This window comes from Pholcus phalangioides, unplaced genomic scaffold (genome assembly GCF_987345545.1).
Source record: "Pholcus phalangioides strain wild (caught in Gottingen) unplaced genomic scaffold, Ppha-v1.0 ptg000015l_1, whole genome shotgun sequence".
Taxonomy (NCBI): Eukaryota; Metazoa; Arthropoda; class Arachnida; order Araneae; family Pholcidae; genus Pholcus; species Pholcus phalangioides.
The window spans coordinates 13,824,603-13,848,286 of record NW_028301608.1 but is presented as its reverse complement, the minus strand read 5'-3'; the positions used below and the strand labels follow the sequence as shown (position 1 = coordinate 13,848,286).

The 23,684-nt window shown below is 39.1% G+C and overlaps 1 protein-coding gene across 2 annotated transcripts; it reads right to left on the bottom strand.

The window, feature by feature from the left end:
- Window positions 1-7,885: 7,885 nt before the first annotated feature.
- Window positions 7,886-16,129, bottom strand: LOC149075477 (mitochondrial fission process protein 1). 2 transcript variants are annotated; one of them, XM_089242841.1, is made up of 3 exons: window positions 15,971-16,129; window positions 14,276-14,403; window positions 7,886-11,706 (listed from the first exon to the last, which is right to left on the bottom strand). In XM_089242841.1, the coding sequence occupies exons 1-3, from the start codon at window positions 16,047-16,049 to the stop codon at window positions 11,422-11,424; spliced, it is 492 nt and encodes a 163-aa protein (XP_089098967.1). In that variant the 5' UTR covers window positions 16,050-16,129; the 3' UTR covers window positions 7,886-11,421. The 2 variants fall into 2 exon arrangements, with proteins under 2 accessions (XP_089098967.1, XP_089098968.1); XM_089242842.1 differs by having other exon boundaries at window positions 7,894-8,156; window positions 15,971-16,116.
- Window positions 16,130-23,684: the final 7,555 nt, after the last annotated feature.

The window sequence follows — 23,684 nt, the reverse complement described above, 5'->3', positions numbered from 1 at the left end:
CTTCCTCAAGTACTCTATTCATACACAATGTTGGCGTACAAAAGATACCTATTGAAGAAAAGTACATAGTACTCTTCCTGGTACAGGTGTTTCTTCACCTTTTGATATAATCCTCTAATCCTTTTCGTTCACACTCTATATGTAGTGTCATTAACTTTCTAAGGTTTTCAAAAGGTATTGTTTAGCGTGGAGTGGTTCCCGAAGTGGGCCCGTCACGGCTTCCTGGGGCGTCGCCAAACTTCGTCAACAATGTCATTCTGAACTAAGTATATTGATTTGTGCATCAATGTGATCAATAGGAATTGGGGGCAAAAATTCAGAAGAAGGGAGGGGGTGGGGAGCAGAAATTAATAGAAGGGCAAAAAAGAAAGTAAAAAATATATAAGGGGGCAATAATTCAGAAAAGAGAAGGAAAGATGGGTAGACATTTTAAAAAGGGCATCATCAAGTTGAGAAATTCAGAAAAGATCAATGGAAGAGGCAGAAATTCAGATTAAAAAAAAAGGAGAGGGGGGTGAAGGAGGCAGAAATTTAAAAAGATTTTTCTGAGGCCCTTACGTGGCAAATTCTCGAAAATTTCAACTATATCTCATTTTAGTGAGGCCTCTTCTTCTCTTATGGCCATCCCGGGCCGTACCAGGATGGGCTTGTACGTTAAGACGGCAGGTATTGACGAGGGGCAGAAGTTTTAAAAATGTCAAGGTGGAGACATCAAAAAATTTGAAAAAGATCGAGGAAGTGGGGGGGGGGGGGAAACAATGAATGATTGAACGCCAGAACTTTTGTCACTGGACTTATCCCGTTCCAGTCCAGCTTCATGGCAGAGTCCTGAACACAGGAGGTGGGGTGCAGAAATTTGAACAAGTTGAGAAACTGAGGAATGGAGCAGAAATTTAAAAAAAAAAAAAAGAGAAAGAAGAGACAGAAATTCAGATCAGATTAAAAAGCAGTGGGGCAAAATTCAGGGAGGTCCCGAAATTTAAAAAATAACGGGGGGAGGGGCAGATATTAAAAAAAGTGGGGAGGGGCAGAGTGTTATAAATTCACGATATATTGCAAGCAGGTGCGGATCCAGGACGATGTGTCGGGAGGGGTGAATTGTGTACATTTTTTGAATCGTGACAAATTTTCCCATATCATTCGGTTCTTGGAAGGTGTGATCTTTCCCCCCCGCCCCCACTGGATCCTTGCCTAAGCAAAGGCAGAAATCTTCAGCTGTGAATGGAGGCAGGCCCTTTTTAAATTGGAAGCAAGCGGATCCGCAGGGCGATGTGTCGGAGAAGTGACTTATTATAAGGTGCATTGGATCAACCCCTTTTTTACGAGACAGACAAATTCATTCTATATTATTCTACTCTTGGGAGATGCGATCGCACCAATCACCCCTTTCTCTTGATCCACGATTGATTGCAAGTCGAGAAGAGGAAGAATAACATTCAAGTATTTGGAACGAAAATTTGAAATATGACGTTTGAAACATTGTGTTGACCGAATCCTAAAAGCATGGACATGAACAGGACAGAGATCAACCTTTTTTCCAGTCGCGAGCACTGCTAATACCACCCATCATCAAAAGAGAAGCACCTCATGGCAAGTTTGACAAACGAATGCGTATAGTTAATGTGATGTCAATCCTTGAATATAATTTGTACAAAATGTTCAATTGGAACATTGATCAAGTGCTCGCGAGCACGAAATCGGACGTGAGCATCGAGCACTCTGGGTACTTCAGGAAGCACCGTGGTGCTCGCGAGCAAGGGGTTGAAAATGTCTGACGTAGGATATGGCACATGAAATGCAGTACATCTCAAGACGACACGAACGTATCGGGTAGATAGGTGTAGAAAACCACAAAAGCAAATGGCACCTTGCCCTGCCCGTCGCTCCCCTCCCTCTAGCGTCCTTGCCTTGAAATCATTGAGACAGACCTACTCTCAAGTAGAAATTATGCACTGATGTAATGATATGCAATCACACCACTGATTCCCAGCGTGGGCATTAATGCCCCGTGGGGACGATGGAATGTTTCGGGGGACGGTAGAAGCTACGGGTTTAACATAGGATCCTATGGGTTAGATTGCGTTGGGGGCGATGGGAGAAAAAAATTTCTAGAGAAGTGGCGATGGGACACAAAAGGTTGGGAAACTATGAATCACACGAATGGCACATATTAATGCTGACAAACGAATTGCTGGAATACTTAGGCATATATTTTATCACTACATAGGCACCATTCGGTAATTTTGAACAAAAAAGGCGTCTTTAGTGGCGCCGAGAGAAAATATTCATAAATATGAAATGATTTTGAGCTTAAAGCCGACATCGCATTTTATTACTCACGAGATAAAAGTCACAGTGAGTCGTGATGTTGAGACCTGTGCCTAGAACTGTATATATAACGGCGGCCTTTGACTTCATGCCGCGACCCCTTGAAGGCACTTTGAAAAGAAAGAAAGGGCGGAAAATCATCAAACGACAGACTTTTCGTGAGGCAAACAACTGCGGGCCATCTATCGAATAGGACAATATCCATTAGAGACCGGGTCGACGCACAGGTACTCAAGCTGAATCTATCCAAGCGCATTGTTCCTCGTTCAACCCAAGTCCCAGGGCACTCTGTTGACACAGCCCAACCCTATATAAGTTTCGTGTTACAAACCGAAATGGATCAAGAAATAATGATTTGAATAATTTAGGTTGCTTACTTAATTGGAAAAGTGTTGAAAGATCGATGAAAATCTTGTTTAAAACTAGGGCTGGTCCAATTAATAGTTTCGGTTAATCCATCAATCGTTAATCGCAGTTAAAAATTTTAGTTGAGTTAATCGATTCGATTAATTCGATTAAAATCTGCTTAAAAGTTTGAAATTTAACTTGATTTTATCAACAAAACCGATTGGATGTCTTAAATTATATACCTACATATCAGGCCCGTAGCCGGAACTTTCGTTCGGAGGGGGACCACTTGCATTTCAGGAGGGGAGAACCAAAGTGTCGAACAATAGATTTGGCTATCTTTTCCCCTTTTTTCAGTCATTTTCCCATATTTCGGGAAGGAGACCAGACCCACAGAGTAAGAATAATATAATATTATATTATATCTTTAGTCTATGACCAGACCCCATAAGTCCTCCTCTCGCTACGGCTTTGCTACTTATAATATTCTGGATAAGTGACCGTACTTAAAAATATTTCAACCAATTTATATTTTTATCCCTTTTTTTTGGCATGGAGAGATGCAATTCGATTCAACGAAAGCTGATGACTCCAGTTTCAAATTGAGTTCAAAGCCTAAAATTTATTATCTCCACTATGAACAGAAGTTTTTCGTATTTTCTTGGCACAATATCAGCTCTTCTCCTCACATATGCCCTTTGTGGGTTTCCATATAGTAAAAAAGTCATAAAAATTTTTTTTGATAACCGATTTTAAAAAAAAAAACAGTAAGATCCAAGGAAAGAAATTCCAATTTGACGAAATATGTTATGCATTTTAAATTACTTCGAGTGGGCAGTTAATTTAACAATTTAATGTATGTATTCCTACATTTGTTTACATCTTGCGAATAGGTGCATGAAACGAATAAAAAATATTTTTATAGCAGCAATTAATATTGTATAGTTGCGACAAAAAATTCGATTAATCGATTAAAATTTTTTTATTAACCAGTAAAAAATTTTAATCGATTCCCAGCATTATTTAAAACTAATATTTTCCCCCTATTTTTGAAAGCGGAATTGTTAGCTTCAAAGCCCTGGTTTTAGCCCTTTTACACCTCTTGTGGAGATATTTATACAAATACAAATACAACGCCACAACAGGCAAATTGCCCAACGAGGTGGCTGACTTAAGAACATCATGGATCCCCGAGCCATTTTTTGGAGGCCCTACCTACTACTGCTATGCTACACCACACATGCCCCCCCCCCCCCGCGGAACCCCCCACGAATCGGTACATGCGGGAATGTGCGGGTACGTGTAGTGAAACCTGACGTGAAGTTTTTTGTTTCTCTGTAATGCTTGTTATGTGTAGTGCTGCCATCTGCCACCAGTTTTTCTAACTATGAGTGAAGTGTTATGATTGAATGATTTATCGTTGTAGGAATGTTGCTCTCTGTGGCGAGACTTTTTAACGGGGAGATCGGCTCGCATTTGCGCCTTGAAGTTGGGAACCACAGAAAACCAACTTCAGCCGACCACCACTGTGGGGTTCGAACCCGGATCCTCGCACCGCGAGTCCGTCACTATAACCACTCGATCACCACAGCGGAAAAAAAGAATTCGAGTGGGATTATATTGCTATTCGAACCCACAACCTTCAACACACAAACCCCGTACTCTAACCATTACACCGACTGGCACTAATATCCGAAATCCGCCAGCAACCTCTTAACAGAACCAGGACTCTTGAGCCCTGGCCAACAACGGGGTTCAGGTCTCGAGTGAAACAGGGATTCTCCTAAATCAGTGGTTCCCAAACTGTGCTCCGCCAAAGATTTCTTAGTGAGATACTAATTTAACCGTGAAGATATTGGTGATCGAATAGCAGACTTTTTTTGGAACTCAATATTGTTTGAATTAAGCACAAAGAAAATACGAAATAGATTCATTAATACAAATAATAATTAATACACAACAGGCAAAATGCCCAGCGAGGTGGCTGATAAAAAGATACCCATAAAAATATGGATGTCATATATTTCAAAAATACAGCAACCCAATTAAAAATGCAATTAACAAAAATTATAAACAAATATATACACATCACAAAATATTATACAATGCCCATAAAGAATACTTATGGTTGTCTGTGATTCTAAGTATGGATAGCTTCTCGATTTACCCCAACTTGTTTATCTATTTCTTTTTGAACGTGTCAATTGTGTTACAATTTACTACCTCCGGGGGTAAGCTATTCCATTTATTAACAACCCTATTAGAGAAAAATTCCCTGCGACACCATAACCTTGCATTGTCCCTCACCAATCGATACTGGTGTCCCCTAGGGGACACGTAAGCACTGGTTAGTGCTTCTCTGAAAACAGACTAACTTTAATTTCATCTCTCTTAATTTTTGAGTATGTATTCAGAGATACTGTATTTCACTTTTTTTTAAAGCATTTTACTAGCATCAACAGTGCTGTCTTAACGCATGGGGCTCACCCGGGCTTGGCCAGGGGGGCCTCAAAAGAAGAGGGGCCTCGGGAAAACGACAAGTAGTTGAATTTTTCAAAAACATTTTCGGGTAGGGCCTCAGAAAAATCACTTGGCCTGGGAGACCCATGATGCTCTGATGCCCAAGACGGCCCTGAGCATCAATGCATATTTGCATCCCCCCCCCCCCCGTTCTACAAGAATTTTGGAGCTTTGCAACTGATCGGCCTATACTGTTAAAAATGTCATTTTTAGATTTGGAGCCACTGCTTTGGAGTCTCCAAATCCCTTGCGATGAAGGTCACTCATGGCAAGAAAAAAAGAGGGAACGTTTTTAAGGAGTAGTGGAGATAGAATACATCACATTTGTCCCAATGCAAAATAGCAGACCTCGTAATCCTGGTTTTGGATCACCGTGCGCAGTATGTAGCCATTTGCTTTGCTGCGCTTTTTAAGATTGGCATTTTTTAGGAGGAGAATCGTTGATTTCCACTGCAGCAAAGAGCAAGCAGACCTTCAATATGATACTGTATTCACATAACCACAACTTATAAAGGATTAATAACTCTCGAATAAGCCGCAAAATACCGAGTATTTATTGCGCCTGACTTAGGTACACTAATTTTTTTCGTTGCCATCATATACAATATTTATAACCAAGTACAATAGAATCTTGATATCTACCCAGTTCAGTAATCCGGCGCTTTTAGGCGGGTATAGGAGAAGAAAACGTCACTGCATGTCTGTGCGTATAACTTTACATTATTTAAATGCATTGGCGTACGCAAAGGGGGGGGGGTTGGTATCTAAACCACCCCCCCCCCTTGAGCCAAGATTATAGTGTTATTTTGCTGGGAAAAAAAGTAATCCCCCCCCAGAAGGGAAAAAAAAACTGAAACCCCCCCACTCGAGAAAATTCTGCATACGCTTATGTTTAAATGGGGTTTTTAGTTAACTTCCAGTAATCTTGCGATTTCGGTAATTCGGCACATCTTGATCTCATATGTGCTGGATTAGCGAGAGTCTACTGTACATGTATGTTTTTTCGTTAACTATTTTTTGCCTATCTTGCTTAGATTTCAAGATAGCACGAAAGTTCCTAAATTTTCCGCCAGGTGGCGTTCTAACTTTTCTTATCATTAGGCGCGTACTCGTATTACTATACCACTGCGCTACTTTCACGATTCTATCTACCATATTTCAGGAGTTATTCAAGATTATGTGAAATTACCTGGATTCTTTATTTCTCTCGCATTTATCCTTTTTTGCTCTCGGGCATTCCAAAATGGTTCTTAGAGGCAAAAAATGATTGTAAGAGACTGCATGTATGTCGCTGTACACGAGATCTTCAAGTGGTCATAACTTTTGAATGGATGAAGCTAGAGCGATGGAACAAGTGGCTAGGTATACTAAATCAGACATGCCCTACATGATAATTACAACTAAAATGCCACCTGGTGGATAATTCTTGAACTTTTTCTACATTGTCTTGACAAATCAATAGATTTTGAAAAAAATTACAGCTTAAATTTGTTGAAGTTCTATTTGATTAGATGATGATTTATAAAACTTACTCAGAATGTGTAGACTGATTGTCAAATTTTTCAGCATTCAATTGCATTTGCTGCTGCTACTACTACAATACTGTTTTCAACCATCGATGTCTCGGAAAAATTTCTCCAAATGTTACGGGCAGAATTTCTTTCGGTATAAAATTGAGTTGCAAATTTAACCGATTTGCTTTTTTTGACTGCAAATCACATAAAATCTTTGGTTTTCATGTTTCTTCAAATTATAATTTTAAAAAGGTAAGACTATTACTACCGAATCAAAGCTGATAATTTTGCATATGTAACTTCAACACCGAAGTGCTCCGTAGAATTTTATTACTTTTCGACATTCTCTAAACCTTTTCCCGTACAAGAGCGAGATATCTCACCCTAGAGTAGATGGTGGAAATACATATTCGGAGCTCCTCTGTTCTTTCCCTCGTCGAGACGCTTCATTGGTAATTCAACAAAAAAAATATTGATATTTTTTCTTATATCAGCATTCTTTTCAGCACATTTCTTCACTACATTTGACGAGTAAAAAAGATGCAGTATTACATATACAGTAGACTCACGCTAACCCGGCACATAATCAGGTCAGGGTGTGCGGGATTACAGAAATGAAAGGATTACTGAAAATCGATTGTAAAAACCTCACTTAAATAATATTAACTTCTGTATAAAGACATGCGTGACATGTTTTTCTTCTTCTATAGGGAGCTTGAAGAAAACCCGCCTAAATAACGCTGGATTATTGGACAGGCCGAACACTAGAGTACGGCCGGGTTATCAAGAGCCTATACATACAAATTTTGTATGCTGCTTATATACTCATGGCATTACCATTGAAATTTAATTTTCACTTCATCTCGAAAACTAGAGCCAATCCGACAAAACCAATGCGATTCGGAATCAGCACCCAAAAATCATTGAGATTATGTTTGAGAACAAAATCAGTGTTGGGCAGTATTATTATCTTTCTTTTTTCTACGAACATTGCCGGACAGTTTTTGATGAAAAAATATTTGACTGAAATTATACCTGTAATCCCAATTTATTGCTGAAGCTGGAAAATATAAACACAGATCATAAAAGAGAGCCATCAAATTCTTCCATCCTGGAAATTATGGACATACTGAGTAGGAACCTTAATTTAAATGGAAATAATAAATCCATTGTTTGATACATTTCAATAAATTTATTAATCTTTTGTACAAAGGAAAACTATACAATGAAAGAGTCAAACCAAGTGTTTACATACAGTTTCAATATGATCTTACAGACCATTGCCCATAAAATAACAGATCTAAATGTTTCTTATCACAACTGGAACGAATTATATTGCTAGCAGAGAGAGTAAATATATGGACTTATTGCATTTGTTTCAATTTTCTTATAAACATATCACTTGACAGCTTTTTGGCGATACATTTCATAAGGCATTTTGTTGTACTGAAAAATAGTCTTACATTGTGAAATGTACTCAAAAATATATTTAATACAGTATATCTTTCATAATGCTTTATATTAAAAATCAAGAGCGGAAAAAATTACAAAAGTGATGAAAATGTTATATAGAATTTCTGAAGCAAAATTCACCGTATTTCAATTGAAATGAGCACTTACACAAGAAGAATCACCATTGCTTAGCAAGAACAAATAAATCTAACTTTAAATAAAAGTTAAATTCGGGAGTTATGTAGCTCATTAGGTTTTCCATGGTCATCATTAAATGAAGCTTTTTTTCTGTGTAAAATATATATCGTGGTTTGAATAAAATTTTATTCTGGAGAGCGAACTTAAACATACATCATCACACTGAGCTTATATCATTTCAAGCATCTCTTGGCATTAGTGCCGCTGTGTGGATATCATGATCAATTCACATTGAGAGAATCCAGGTTCAAACCCCCCTGCTGATAGCACAGTAGTGGTTAGTTGAAGTTTTGAGGTGTGAACAAGAGCCTACCTACCACTTGGAAAAAATCTTGCCACAGCAAATAATAGACTTCGCAACAATTCAGATGGTAGAGTTGGTATTAGTGACACTACTAGTCTACTAGAATGCTGCCAAATTTTATGTCTCACAAATTTTACGTAGAAATTCCCAATATGAGTGGATCTGTTAAACAACTGCTATGAGTGGCGAGATTTTAAAATTTTTAAATGTCTTTTTAAATACTGAAATTCAGAATGACGGTTTAACTTGTAAGAAAATTTTGGTACACAATTTTTGTGGCAGATTTTCAAAAGCTCACAGAACCAAACTGATATTAATTCAGTTGTGTTAATTCATTAGGTGTTGTGAACCTAACATGAAGTTTGCTTCCATTTATGCTTGTTATGTGTAGTGCTGCCATCTGCCATCAGTTTTTCTAACTATGAGTGTATCATTGTGGTCCTGTTGCTCTCTGTGGCCAGAGGACATACATACTGCTTAAAATCAAGGCACTATTTTAAGAGCTGAGCCATGTAATACATAAGTCGCCTCTTAACAAGTTAATAGATTAAGGACCGAAATATTTTAGGGGCCCTTTCAACTAAAACTCCCTTTTAGTATAAAAACACTGAATCAAAGCACCAATAAGAAAATATAATGGAACATTGAAGTGTAAAAATTACAAAATTTAAAATGCATTTCTCTTTGTGTTTTTAGACAATATTGGCTCACTCATTGAGACACCACTGATCATGGAATTTTTTTCACACTGCCTGGACAAAGAAGAAAAAAAAGTCCTATCACATTCTATTACAGTTATTGTGAAAGTCTCATGATGAGGTGTTGTAATCTCAGGGGTATCAAATGAGAGCAATAAAACCAAATCTGCTGGATATTTTGGCATACTTAATGACCGTATTCACTCATCAATGGATATTTTTATTCTTTAATGGTGATGACATGTTTTAGAATGATGTAATACATTTATATGACTTGATACATTTGTCTCAAGCAATGAAAGATTCGTCATTATTCAGAAGTTTTGATTGTCATCCACCAAAAAAAAAAAGTCTCCTGTGCCTAAATTCAATCAAAAGCTTTGTGAAGAAATTTGTGGAGTGGGTCCAAGCACCCGCCTAGAATTGTTTCAGAAATCAAAATTTCCTACGAGACTCAAGATGAGAACCCATGGGTTCGAAACACTTTTGACAGCTGTCTTTGAAACTAATTAATGAGCGGTCGAAGGGTTCATTCAGCTTTTACTGGATTCACATCAAGATCTCGGTGAAAGGTTGGTGAAATATATAATCAAAAATAAGTTTTTAAATACAGTGAAACCTTGATAATTTGACGCTCAGGGGATATTGAGAAACATGTCGACTTAAGTGTGTGTCAAGTTAGTGAGGTTTCATTTCATCTCATCTTCAATGATTTTTTTAAAAATGGCTTATAGATTGAAAAATTCTATAGGCCTATTGCATCATAATCTACATAAATTCATAAAAAAAATTTTAACCTGTAATTTTCTATGAAAATTTTCCATATTGGCAATTATATATTCCTAAACAAGTGGAAAAATCGTGTTTTGATTGCTAGAAGATCTTGTGAATCAGCAGTGAAATTGTCAAAATAAGCAAACATTCCACCTCTCACTTGAAACATTTTGGTCTAGCTTTCTTAATCATCACTCGTTCAAAAATTTCAGAATCATTCACATATATCTGTGGCTTTCATAGTCCACAGAGAGAGAGAGTTTTCAAATACACACCGAACAGCAGGAAATATGGAAAGTAACCCTGCCCAAAGATGTGAGAGAGACTCATATCAATTCACAAACCCTCAGAATAAATTGAAATACAAGTGAGCAATGTCATAAAATTTTTCAGACTAATCAACAAATGGGCAATTTCTGAAAATTAGTTTTGATAATATAGTGCAGATTGTAGTCGACTTGAGCAGGTGTTATTCATCATGTGTCGAATAAGAAGGATTTCTCTCTCTCTCTCTCTCTCTCCCCCCCCCCCCCGAAATAATAGATGTTGAGTTACCGTGGTTGTCATGTTATTTGTGTGTCGAGATATCACGGTTCCACTGCAGTATGCATGTTTAATTTTCATTTATTACTATCCATAAAAGTGTGTGTGTGTGTGTGTGCGTGTGCGTGTGCGCGCGCGTGTGTTTTTTTTTCTTTTTTTTGGCCAAGCACTGTACCAATTTTTTTTTTTAACACATTTTGCAATCATTTTTGAAGTTTGGCATTTGTTTCCACATTGGCACAATTTTCAGATTTATTATAAAATTATCCAGATTTCGAATTTTTGATTATTAATCAATTTTCAGGTGAGTAATTTAAATTTGGATGATTGTGAATATTAAAATTATTTGAGGATCAATTAGTGAATATGAGTGGTATGCACAGATATCTATGTTGGTGATTAAAAAATTGAGTCTGCATAAAACTATGAACTACATCACATTAAAAGTTTCAAAATGCTTCTAAAAGGCACAGACATTAACTACTGTTGAATGTTGAGTTAATATATTGTCTCGATTCAACTCACATCCTTATAACTGCTATATATATGAGTATATTTCTATCTTAATTACAAAGGAAAATCAAGTATATGATTTTGCAATCCTTCTGTATCTTCCCATATCGCTTTTCTTTTTCTTCAAATGCAGCACCAATGAATTGGGATCTCAGTTTAAAAATCGAATGGAGATCATATACAAGGGAAAGAAAAGTTGGAAGACCAAAATAAAACACATAACTAAATGTTAACTGAACCATTTACGGAATGAATAATCCATAAGGAAGTCAACAGAATGATCTATTGGCTTTACTATAAATGGTATACAACCTAAGCCTATGGCAGTTGTGGTCCATTTCCGAGCCGTTGATGGGAGCTTTGTGCGCTTCCTAAGGATATACAGGGATAAGGCACATACACGATTGATGGTGAACCCTGGTATAGCGACAGATGCTAAGGTTTGCCAGACTAGAGTGTCAACTGCAGATACGACAAGCTTCTTCATACGATCTTTGTCTTGTGAGTCCAGAGTCTTATGGGGGAAAAATATTTCTGTTAAATGATTATATTTTTTGAATAGAATATATTTCAGAATATGATGATATTTACTTGCATAAGTTAATAAAAAGGCAATGAGGATTGTTTTGCCTTTAACCGACATTGACAAGATATCTCATCACCTTGAAGGCCTCTTATTTTAGAATTGACGAGTCCAGGTATTTTGTAAAGTTTATTTTTCAATAGAACACTTCACACTATCACACGTTTTCATAATGTTTTTCCCTTATACTCCTTAGTTTGCACCTGCTGAAAATCGGAAAAACGTTTATTTCATTAAAAACAATATGGCATTTTGAAGGTTGTTTCGGTGACTTCAGATGTGCTTAACCCTTTAAGCGGCAGTTAGAAATCATTAAGGCATTGAAAATGTCATACCTTTTTTAACTAAGTAGGTTTTCTTCCGATTTTCAGCAGGTGCAAATTAAAAAGGTATAGCGGAAAGCTTTCCATTGAGAAATCCTTTTTACAAAATATTCGACTTATCAATGCTAAAATAAAAGTTTTTTATGGAGACGAGATATCACGTTATTGCCGTTTAAAGTGTTAACAAATGAGGAGCTCTCATTTTCAAAAGGAAATGTTTCCACTTCTTTTCAAAATGCACTTTTCAACAATTTCTGAATCTTTGGGATGAGCTCTGCCAGATTATGCAACAAAGTTTATTCAAACCGGAATATTTTTGGTTAAAATCACAATGCTAAAATTGGTCGCTAAGTTAAAACCACTAAAGTTTGTCATTTATACTAAAAAGGAAACATCCACCTTGTTCATTCACTTTGGTATTTTTCACTCAAATGGGAACATAAAAAAGCAGTTGTCCTACTGGTGCTAAAGGAATTTTTTTTTTAAACGGCATATTTTTCAGAGCGATTTTAAAGTCGCATACTATAGTAGAACCTCACGACAATGGATACTCATGGGACCAAAAACTTTGTCCACTAACGAGGAGTGTTCATTAAATGATAGTAAAATACATTGAGTCCTGCCAATGTAATTCAAGAAAGTGTCCATTAGTGGAGGGAGTGTCCTTTATGGGAGTTTCCACTGCAGATTGTGTTTCTTATGTTACTCATGAAAGAATAGTAAGAGTACCCCCCTAGGCTAGGTGAAACCTTCTGAAATCAACATGTCGCACAGAATTAACAAAATTTTCAGACTCTACCAGCTCTAATTTTGATCCAAATCTAACATTTACACTAATTTTCTTTCAAAACGGAATATTTCCAAAATTTAAATGCAGAATGTTGATCAAGGAAACATAATATCTGAATATTTTTACACCATACCCGTATGCTACCTGTTGGGATATTTTCCACTTTTGTAAAGCAGCCCATGACCGAGAGAAACAGGCCTACAAACAGTACAAGTATTCAGTCATTACACTTCACTCCTGAAATATATATTTTTAGGGACATTCCTGTAATTTTAGCCATCCCAGCCTTTTTACAAAACATCCTGTTTTCCCCTTATTTCCAGCAAGGCTTACGTGAATTTTTGAAACCAAGCTTGTAATTGACAATACTATTTGCTTTTGACAATTTGTTCGGATGTAACTCGCAACATTACTTGCCTTTAACAGTTTTTTAGCAATGATTGGTGATATCAATTCTTTCTTTCTTTCAAACCAAGCACAACTCAGGTCTATCACCATCTATGGGCGATTTACTACCTAGTGAGTTGTGCCAGAAGTGTAGCTGTGTGTGTGTACCTAACAGTGTGTGTGTGTGTGTGTGCAGTGTTGTGGTTAATTTTTCAGTGCTGCCATCTATATTTCAGAAGTGAAGTGAGTGGTGTTATGATTGAATTGCATTTGTTACTGTTTGTAGGTCTGTTGCTCTCTGTGGCGAGACTTTTTAAAGAGAAGATCAGATCACATTCGAGCCTTGAAGTTGGGAACCACAGTAAACCAACTTCAGCCAACCACCACTGTGTGTGGCGATGGTGGGGCTCGAACCCGGGACCTCGCAACGTGAGTCCCTCACTATGACCACTCGACCAGCACAGCGGCTGGCAATATCCTGTAAGGATTCAGATTTCCCGTAATTTTAAGAATGAAATATCACCAGCCTAGGTGTTTATCGTGTTTTGTGTATTGATACTTTTCTATCAGATTACCTTTCACGGGCTGGATGGAATCCCTCGATGAGCCACATTTGGCCCATGGGCTGGAGGGTGTGCACCCTGTTTTAGATCAGTGTTTCTCCACCGCTGGGCTGCGGCCCAGTACCGGGCCCTGACACTAGTCACACTGGCCGTGAGTGTGATTCGCAGTTTCATTTTCCCATTAATTTCTTGTTAATTGTGTGTATGACAGGGCCTTTCACTTACGCAAAAGAGATTTACCGTGCCGCGGGCTTCCAAAGGTTGAGAACCACTGTTTTAGATCACCATATTAATGGAATGTTTACGAGATATATGCACAGTTAAGTGGAAATATAGATCATCATACTTAAATAACAAAATAGATTACATTTTATAATTTTGATTTGGTTAAGAAATTACACACACACATATATACATTCCACGTGTATGATACATACCTTTGAAGTTTTTTTCACTTTATCATTTGTATCGGCAAGAACATAACTAAAAGCCAATACATAACTACTCCTGACAACATTCACATGCACCAATGATCGGAAAGCTTCGCCAACTTCATTTGCATAACCTGAAATAAAGAAATAAAAAATATCAGGGCACATCGAGATAAATACAGTGAAATTCCGTTTCTAGTCTGTTGGCAAGGGCATAGCGAGAGGGGACTTGGGGGTCTGGTCCCCCAAAATGTGCAAAAATGACTGAAAAAGATGGTAAAATCTATTGTTCTATCACTTTGGTCCCCCCGAAATGAAAGTGCCCCCCCCCCACCGAAATTTCTGGCTATGCCCTTGGCTGTTGGCACTTTTCTTCCTGGTCTGCCATTTTCTTTCGTGTGGGTGGTTTTTCCCCTCTTCCCACTATTATTATTTCTTTCAGGCTTCTGAGTTGCCATTCCTTTTTTTTTACAGTTGGTTATCATCTGAAGGTGACATCATCACCACCCCCCCCCCCCTCCTTAGAGGTCCTAGCAATAATAAGTATAGACCGCCGCATTTGAATTAATACAGTCTGTCAGCACATTTTAAAGCTTATTGTTATTTTATTTTTATTATTTTTTCATTATATATCATGTCGACATGCCATTTCCCTAGCATGTTACATTCAGTTTTTTTATTGGAATATTTCATTTGGAATTTGTTCTCGGGATTGCATTTGAATTCTCTCAGGTTGTACATTTCATATTTGAGCACCCACAGTGCTCTCTGAAGTACCCAGCCAGCCCAATGCTCATGTTTGATTTTGTGCTCATGAACAATCAAACTAAACACTTTGTACAAATTACATTCAAGGATGTAAATCATCCTGATTTCATGCATTCGTATATCAAACTTGCCATAAGGGTGCTCTGCTTTTGATGATGGGTGCAGGCAGTGGTGGTGACTGGAAAAACTTTCAAGACCTCTGGTCTAGAACGTTTTATTTTTAATCTCAATCCCTTATTTAGTCCAAGAACGTTTCATTTGTCATTGTTGTTCATTATTGCAGTCATTTTTTTGTTTTTAGTAGTCATTGCATTATCCTTTTTTAACTGCCAGTTGCTTTATTTGGAAAGAAAGATGTCAGAAAGCACAACTCTATTTCACTCTTGGTGACTTCTCGTCAGGGTCATCTCAAGAGCATCATGGGCCCCTCGGGCAAAGTGATTATTCTGAGGTCCTTGCCTGGCTAGAAATGCCCTACCTACCAATTTACATGCTCACGCTCAAAAATTTTAACCATATCTCATTTTCATAAGGGCTTGGGACGTGACCAGGTGGGCTCCGTGCAATAAGAGAGCATTGCTTCTCGTTGTACTTTCCGACATATTTTTTGCCAGAGAAAAAAAATCGCCAAAAAAGGATTATAGTATAACTGTTCCCCATGCATAAATCGGAAACCTCCCGATAGTTATTGTCTTTCATGGGTACCTATACTCAGTGGCCTCCCAAGCCAAGTGATTTTTTTGAGGCCATACCTGAAAAGTTCTCGAAGCATTTACCTACTTCTCATTTGTCTGAGACCCTTATTCTCTTGGGGCCCCGGTGGGCCCCGCGTTAAGACGGCACTACCTATACTAAAAGGTATAGAGTATTTGTAGTAGTTGCAATTCACCTTGGATCTCTCAAGGACAAAAATAAAATGCATAAAATACCTACCAAGGAGGCGTAGAGGAGTATCTCTGTATATATCGACCTCCTTCTTTCCGGCATCCTTCTCGTACGTTTCCGCGTTCATTATTTACGAAATTTTAAAGCTGCTCGTCGAAGAGGAAGTCGAAAACACAAGGGCATTCGTAAATAAGGACGGCTGTGACTCAGAAAATTGGAAAAGTGTAGACCAGCTCAACGCCTTGAGACTTTTCGCCCAATCGGAGTACGTAGTTTTGTTGTTATTTGATAGATGGCAGCAAAAGCTCCAACCTGCCATTTTTCTCTCGAAATTTGAAAATGAGGATGCATGAGCACGTGCCCTAGGTGATGTAACTTGCACGTGTTTGCAACAGATGGTCCCACTATACCGATGGAAGAACATCAACAACTGTTTAACAACCAAAGCAGAACCATTTCTCGGAGAATCGACTTTTTCTGGAGTGCCCTTCTATACTCAATTTATACCGTGAAAAACAAAAAATGGTAGTAATTGTTCCGGGCCCCAGGGCTAGAGCTCTACAGAACCAGACATGCACCTCTTGCATATTCCTCTGTGGAACTTCTAACGAATTGGCAGGGCTAGAGCCCTGTCAGCCCACCATTGTGGGAGGCCATGGGACCTGAGTTTGAGTCCCGGTGGAGACCAGATAGCTTTTCTTTCCAAGTTTACCTCGGCGTGATGGCAGAAAATGTCTATTTCCCTGTTGTATTGGGATGGGAAAAAAGCCGTCTCACCCGGGGGCCCCGGATGTAGAGGAGGGTCTCACGATTATTCGAGATGTGCTAGAACGATTTTCAAGAAAAAAGAATGTAAACTGGTAGGCTGTGGATTTAAACCATATAGGGGCACCTATAAACATCATCACTTACCCGGGATGCACGATGCTTTTAAGATGGCCGCAAAGTCGATGCGCTGCCACGGAGTTGGAGCCCTGTCAGCCAATAGGGAAGCATATTCTCTAATTAAGAGCTTTGATTATAACAATTTTCATCAGGAACACCAGAGCCGTCTTAAGAGCATCATGGGCCTATGGCCAAGGGATTTTTCTGAGGCCCTACCAGGCAAATTCTGGAAAATTTCCACCAGATCTCATTTTTGTAAGGACCCCGGGCCTGATGCACAGATTTTTGTTTCACGAGCAATTTTTTTTCCCCGTAAGAGTAAAGGGAACATACTTTATTTCGGAATCCTGAAAACGAGGGGAGATGTTTCGAAATATATGAAGACGCTAGAAATGTCATAAAAAATAACGACATGTGAACACTTAGCTGCTGCCAAAAACTACGAAATGAGGACCAAACCAGACCAGAATTGAATTTCAAACCGATACACAGCCCGCAAGGGCCGACGGTCTGTATAACGAACTGACCAGGAAGGTCTGCGAAGAGAAAAAAGTCAAATAGTGTAAAAGTGCGTGTATGTGTAAAAAACAAAAGGAAAAATTCCAATTCGGTCGTCAGACTACTCTTAATTAAGCCAGAGAACATTGTCGCCACAACCACACAACACCAGCAGCCAGCTGTTACCATAGATGACACCATATTCGCCAAAATCAGTTCAACATAACTTATAGAAGGAAAAAACGGAGAAATAACACTACATGGAAGTCGTAGCACAAAAAAAACCCAAAAAAGATGTTACAAAAATTTTAGAATCTTATATAATCAGCAAAGTTAAATTTTCATGCAAAATACAAGAATATAAACTAATGAGTTCTATTCAAGTACGTGCTCAACAGATAAAGTTGCAAAGAATGTAATGATTTATACAATATTAAGGCAAATCAGAATTAGCCCAATCAAAAATGAATAGTCGAAAATCCAGAGTAGAGTTGGAATGTCTTATACACACTTATTTTCAAAAGTCAGTCATACATAATGCTACCAAAATTAGAAAATGATTAAAAAGTTGCTAGAAAAAGGTGTACGAGGGTAGAATAATTAATGGAAAAGAAAAACCCCAGTGTACGGAAAATCGAAAGTGAGGAATATATGTAATATTTACAAATTTCCCCAGTCCAAGTGGTGAATTTGTCTGGGCCTTCGATATTTCCCAAAGTTTCCAGCACCATAGTCCACCACATCTTTTAAATATTGGTATCCTGATTCTGCCATCGACTACTATACCGACAAAGACTTATGGCAGTTTTCCAAAAAATGGTTGTCTATGCCCTGGCTTTTGCTTGTGACTATTCGATCCAGCACATCCTTATTGCATTTTTGCCATATTTTTCTCTTTCAGCTGGGTGGCTTGTCACAAAAACTCTGGAGAGGGCGCCAAATTTGTAGTACATTGTATTATGATACAGGCAGGGCCCGATTTTCACATGGGCAAGTGAGGCATTTGACCAAAAAAGTGACCCAGAGAGTTTGTGAGCATGAGAGTGATGAAAAGGGTGAACACGTATTTGAATGACCAAACGAGTAACCTAGAGAGTGCACGAGTATTGGAGTGGAGTGAAAAAAAAAAGTGTACAAGAATGCGGCTACCAAAACAGTGTACAAATATGTGAATGACCAAACGAGTGACTTAAGCAGCGTATGAGCGTGGGAGTGACCAAAAGAGTACGCAAGCATGTGAGTGACCAAAAGAGTACGCAAGCATGTGAGTGACAAAAAGAGTGATTCAGAGACAGAGGCGTATTTACAGGGGCTTAGACTTAGCGAGCTACGGCATATGGCGGCAAATCTGAGGATTGCGTTGTTAGGAAAGTTAGACCAGCTTAGGGAAAAGGGCGGAAAAATTCGTGTAGTCGTCAAGCGGCAAATCATAAATGCGCCTCAGCCAATAGATGGTGGTTAACCATGATTAAAAACTTACGAAACAAACCTCCAGCCATATTTTCTTAATTCCCAAATTTGATTGACACATTCTAACGGGGGGCTTCTTTTTTATTTTGAACAAATTTCTAATCTGCAATCCAAAAGTTGAAATTTTTCAAGTGATGTCGCACCGAAGTTTCTTCATCCTTTGGCGGCCCGAGACTTTTTCAACATGTTGATCACGTCCCAGTGGTAATAGTAATCGCTCTGCGCAAGTGAACTCAGGAACGCCGGTGGCTTCTCGTCTTCGTCCTTATCTTCTTCTTCTTCGTGTTCGGGCATCGACATTGTCCCGAGTCTTGCGATTGTCCTCATCAGAGGGATTTTACTCGTACTCTTTCTTGTAAGAGGGAATCGCTTCTCTTCAGGAATGGAGAACCTGGCGATTGTCCTCAGCAACGGGATTTTACTCTTCTTCAAATCTTCGGGAGGGGCACCACTTTCATCCGTTTTTGTCGGTGTTCGGGCCTGGGCAGCTGGAGACCTCTTGCTCGCTGTGTCCATCTTTACGGCCTGCTGCTGCTGTTCTTGCAGCTCCTGCTGGCGCTGGCGCCTCTCTTTCTCGGGCGTTTCTTTGTAAGTCCAAGTAAAGGCATATTCGGGTTTCTTATTGGGCTGCTCCGTGCTTTCCCCAACTTCAAAAAAATAGAGCAAGATAATAGACTATGATTATGATAAAATTTATTCTCTATGGCGAATTTGTACAGAGTGTCCTGTAAGTGCTAGTGCGGCCTTTTTCTCATCACCCATCCGTCGTAGAGGTATGATTCCAATTTAAAAAATGCTCAAAAGGCATTCAAAAGTTACCCTGTGCCAGTTTTGAAAGTGAAAATTTATTGTAACACAAAATAAACATACCGTGTCCCACGGTACGTTTACAGATCACTTAAGTGACTCGTGCCACAGTTCCAAATCACTTGAGTGTGCCGTGGCACATTTCTAGATCACTTAATTAAGTAGCCTGTGACACGTGTACAAATCAGTGTCGTGGCCCACTCCTAAAGATTGAGCACCTTGTCGTACATGTGGAATTTCTAACGAATCGGTACATGCCGGAGTGTTCATGTTCTGAGTGTATGTGTATTTATGTCCTTTATGTATTCATGTCCTTTATATATTTATGTCGTGCTTGTTTCGTGTTCTTGCTGGTGGTGCTACCCGTCTTCCATATTTTGAAGCAAATAGGCTAAATGCTTGGGTTATTATGTCATGTAAGTATCATGCTGAAGGTATGCCTACTCTCTGCGGAGATATTTTCTCAAATTAGAGACTTTCTCGAATTCGTACCTAGAACCTGCCTGGAAAGCGCAGGAAATCAACTTCAGTCGACCACCACTGTGCCGCAAACAGGATTTGAATCTGGATCCTCATGGTGAGAGTCCAGCACGATACCCACACGACCCACAATGGTAACACCTGGGTTTGCTGGACTTCAAAAAGTTGAAGTATGTTTCACGTCTTTGTCGACGAGGTGTAAAGTTGAAAAATGCATGACAGCATCTTCCTAACATTCATATAATACACGTGAGCCGGGATATTTTCCGGAAGTTTCTCCACATCGTTTGAAACAGACAGATCATCGTAACGTAATGATGATACACATTCTCACAATTCATCCTCAAAGTTCCTCCAGTCAAAGCAAGGTCGGGCTTTGACTTGAGAGAAACCCTAGGTAACAAAGCTTAAAGGAAATCCCTCATGATTAAGGGTCGAAAATGTATGGTTTTTACGTTAGTGAATGTATGTTCCTTGTCTTTGGGATCTGTACATTATAGACAACGAATAAATGCCCCTGTCTTGCTCAGGCAGAAATCAGGCACAGAGTCTGTTTCAAAAACCACAGAATGGATAGAAAAGTTCCTTTATCCTGGAATTACTCACGAACCGTTGATACTAGAGACATATTTGCAGTTAGAAAAAGTGCCCAAATGACGCGTAGATACATCTACGCAAGGAGTTTTATAGTTATCAAAATAAAAAAAAATTAACTTTGTATTTGGTCACCACGTCTTCAAAGATCCAGTCAGAAAGTTGTTGCCCTGTTCTCGCCTGAGACAAACAAAAAAAAAACCATGTATTTAGGTGCAATATTAGCTGACACATTTGAATTCGAAATAACTGAAAATGAGGAAGGGATAAATAACATATAAAGAGTTGAATAAGCCTATCCGTTAGTTCATGAGGTTCTTTCCCTCATTATCAACGATTTTTGAATTCAACTATCTCAGTGAAAATATTGCACTTAAAAACATGGGGTTTTTTTTTCTTCTCAGGGGAGAGATATTAACTTTCTAATTGAGGTTTTTAGATAAAGGTGACTAATTAAAAATTAAATTTTTCCAATTTAATAACTATGCAACTCCTTGCAATATGAATAACGAACGTGTCTGAGGTGTATACGTTATTTCGATACTTTTTCTGTTGAACGTTTGCCTCTAGGATCAACGGTTCGCTAGTTATTCAAGGATAAAGGGACTTTCCTGTAAGGGATTTAACTGTATATATGTGTGTGTGTTTCAGCAACGACCACTGAGCACATGAATATCATGAGGTAACCATAGTTTTTTGGAGTTTTTAGAATATTTTATTCACTCACCAGTCGTGTCCAGAGATTTGTGAGGCCTCCCGCCCTCCACGACATAGTCAATCACCTATTACGGAAGGAGAAACAACAGTTTTTACTGTTTCTGTGTTGAAGGTCAAATAAGACCGGCTTAACGCCTGGGTCACACTCCTCATGATTATCTGGTGCTATCATATTCCAGAGTAAATATTTGAATTGGTAGGCATGCATTTCCAGCCAGGCAGGGTGGGTCATCGGTACATAATTTTTCCCAGGGGCTCATGACGCTGTTTAAATGACCCTGATGTCAAATACACTACGTTTCCAAAAGTCTACAACTTTTCGGAATTCAGACATTTTCTCGAATTTCTGATCACCCCCCCCCCCCCCGCAGTTTCCTCAAAAATACTGTTTCTACTCTTAGTGTATTTCTGAATGAGGGAAGAAAAAATGCATTTCATTGAAAAAAGGAGCGAGAAAAGAAACATTGGGGGGGGGGGGGTTAAAGGCATAGGGGCCTACGCAGAATTTTCTCGAGGGGGGGGTTTCAGATTTTTTTTTTCCCCTTCTGAGGGGGGGGGGTTTACGTTTTTTCCTGCAAAATAACACTATAATCTTGGGTCAACGGGAGTTAGAACCCCAACCCTCCTCCCCTCCCCTTGCGTACGCCAATGGTTAAAGCAAATGTCCTTTGATTGTATTGAAACTTAATAGGCCATCAAGTGTGCTGTCAATTATTAGCTCACCCGTTTGTCGAACGTATTCAGAAAGAACGGGTCGTCTTTTTGCATCTTGATGGCGTTGACGTCTGAACTAGCAACAGGAGATTTCGGCAATCTCTTTTTCTTTGGTGATTTCCATCTCATGGCAGAACCGGGGAAAGGAGTCGCGCGTTTCTCAGAACTGAACGAGTCGCTGCTGTCCGTGGGTCGCCCATCGCTGTCGATGTGAGTCCACAATCGTATTTCGGAATTCTTGACGTCGACAGCTCTTCCCATTTCATCCGATGAAGTAGCGGTGACAGCCGGTAACCGTCGCTGTTCGTCTTGGGACCTGACCTGTGAGGGTTCTTTAGAAAACAATCATAATTAATCGAGATGATTGCTTGGAAAACTGCAAAGACTATTTATTATGAATTTGATTACAACATTTTCTGGTGAATATCGGTTCTCAAAAGTTATTTTAATCGCAGTATTAGGAATAAACATGTCCGTTTGAAACATCTCCATCTTGGTGTATTCAATACTTTTGACGTCACCTTCATGGATATCCTTCGCATGGTCAGTGGAGCTTATGTAGAGTGGATGAACCCAGGTCCTGTTTCTTGCATGGACAAACGGAGCACGTTCCCAGGGTCCACAATATTGGCTGCCTTCTGTATTTTAGGCCCCCCTGCTACCTTCCCTTGAGTATGCCTCTGCCTCAAAGAAGGCCAGATATAAGGGGGCGCCCCAAAAATTCATATTTGCCTAGGGTTCCCGGATGAACTCTTTTATTAAGTTTTTGATCATCTAGAGGAGAGGGAACCATGCAGACCCTCCCGCGCGTCTCCAAAAGATAGAATCAGGGGTTTTGCAAGACATTTAGGTGGAGCATGGATTCGATAAAAAGGGGGGGAACCACTGGTTTAAAGATCTTTATTTTAAGATGAATTCAGAGAAGAAAATTCGACAGCCTCTGCGGAGAATCGAACCACCGTACCCTCGTAATCAGGGGGTGTGCGAGACCCATAGACTGAAGATATATATATACTACTATTATTACTCTATGGCTAGACCAGTGGTTCTCAACCTTCGGAAGCCCGCAACCTGGTTGAGTTCTTTTTTTGTGGGGAAGGCGTGGTCATAAACTCGACTGATGGGAAATAAATAGGGGAAAATTAAACAAATCAGCAAATGTTTAATACTTCATTTTACAAAGGAAAGAGATGTATAAACGAAAGTTAATAAAATACCCAGTAAATGTATTTTGATCTTGTTTTCACAGTGGTTGAAGCTTTAATGCTAGGACCATTCTAGTGTCCAGCCTAGCCCAATAATCATTCATAAATATTTGTTTTCAATGTTTGTCTCCCTTCCCCTCCCCCCCCCCCCCTCTCCGCTGCAATGAAGTACCAGCGGCATAGGATGGCTACATACTGGCCCAGCTTGACCGAGTGTTCCTAGTCGAATATTTGCTTCCATAAAAATTTAGTACGCCAACGCGTGTTGTGAATGTCGGCGTTCTTCGACCAATGTGTGATCAAACTGATTAGAAGATCGGAGAGGAAGGCGCTAGGGTCTGGAATGTCCTGGTCATTCTTTTCGCAGGATCATCTTAAGAGCATTCTGGGTC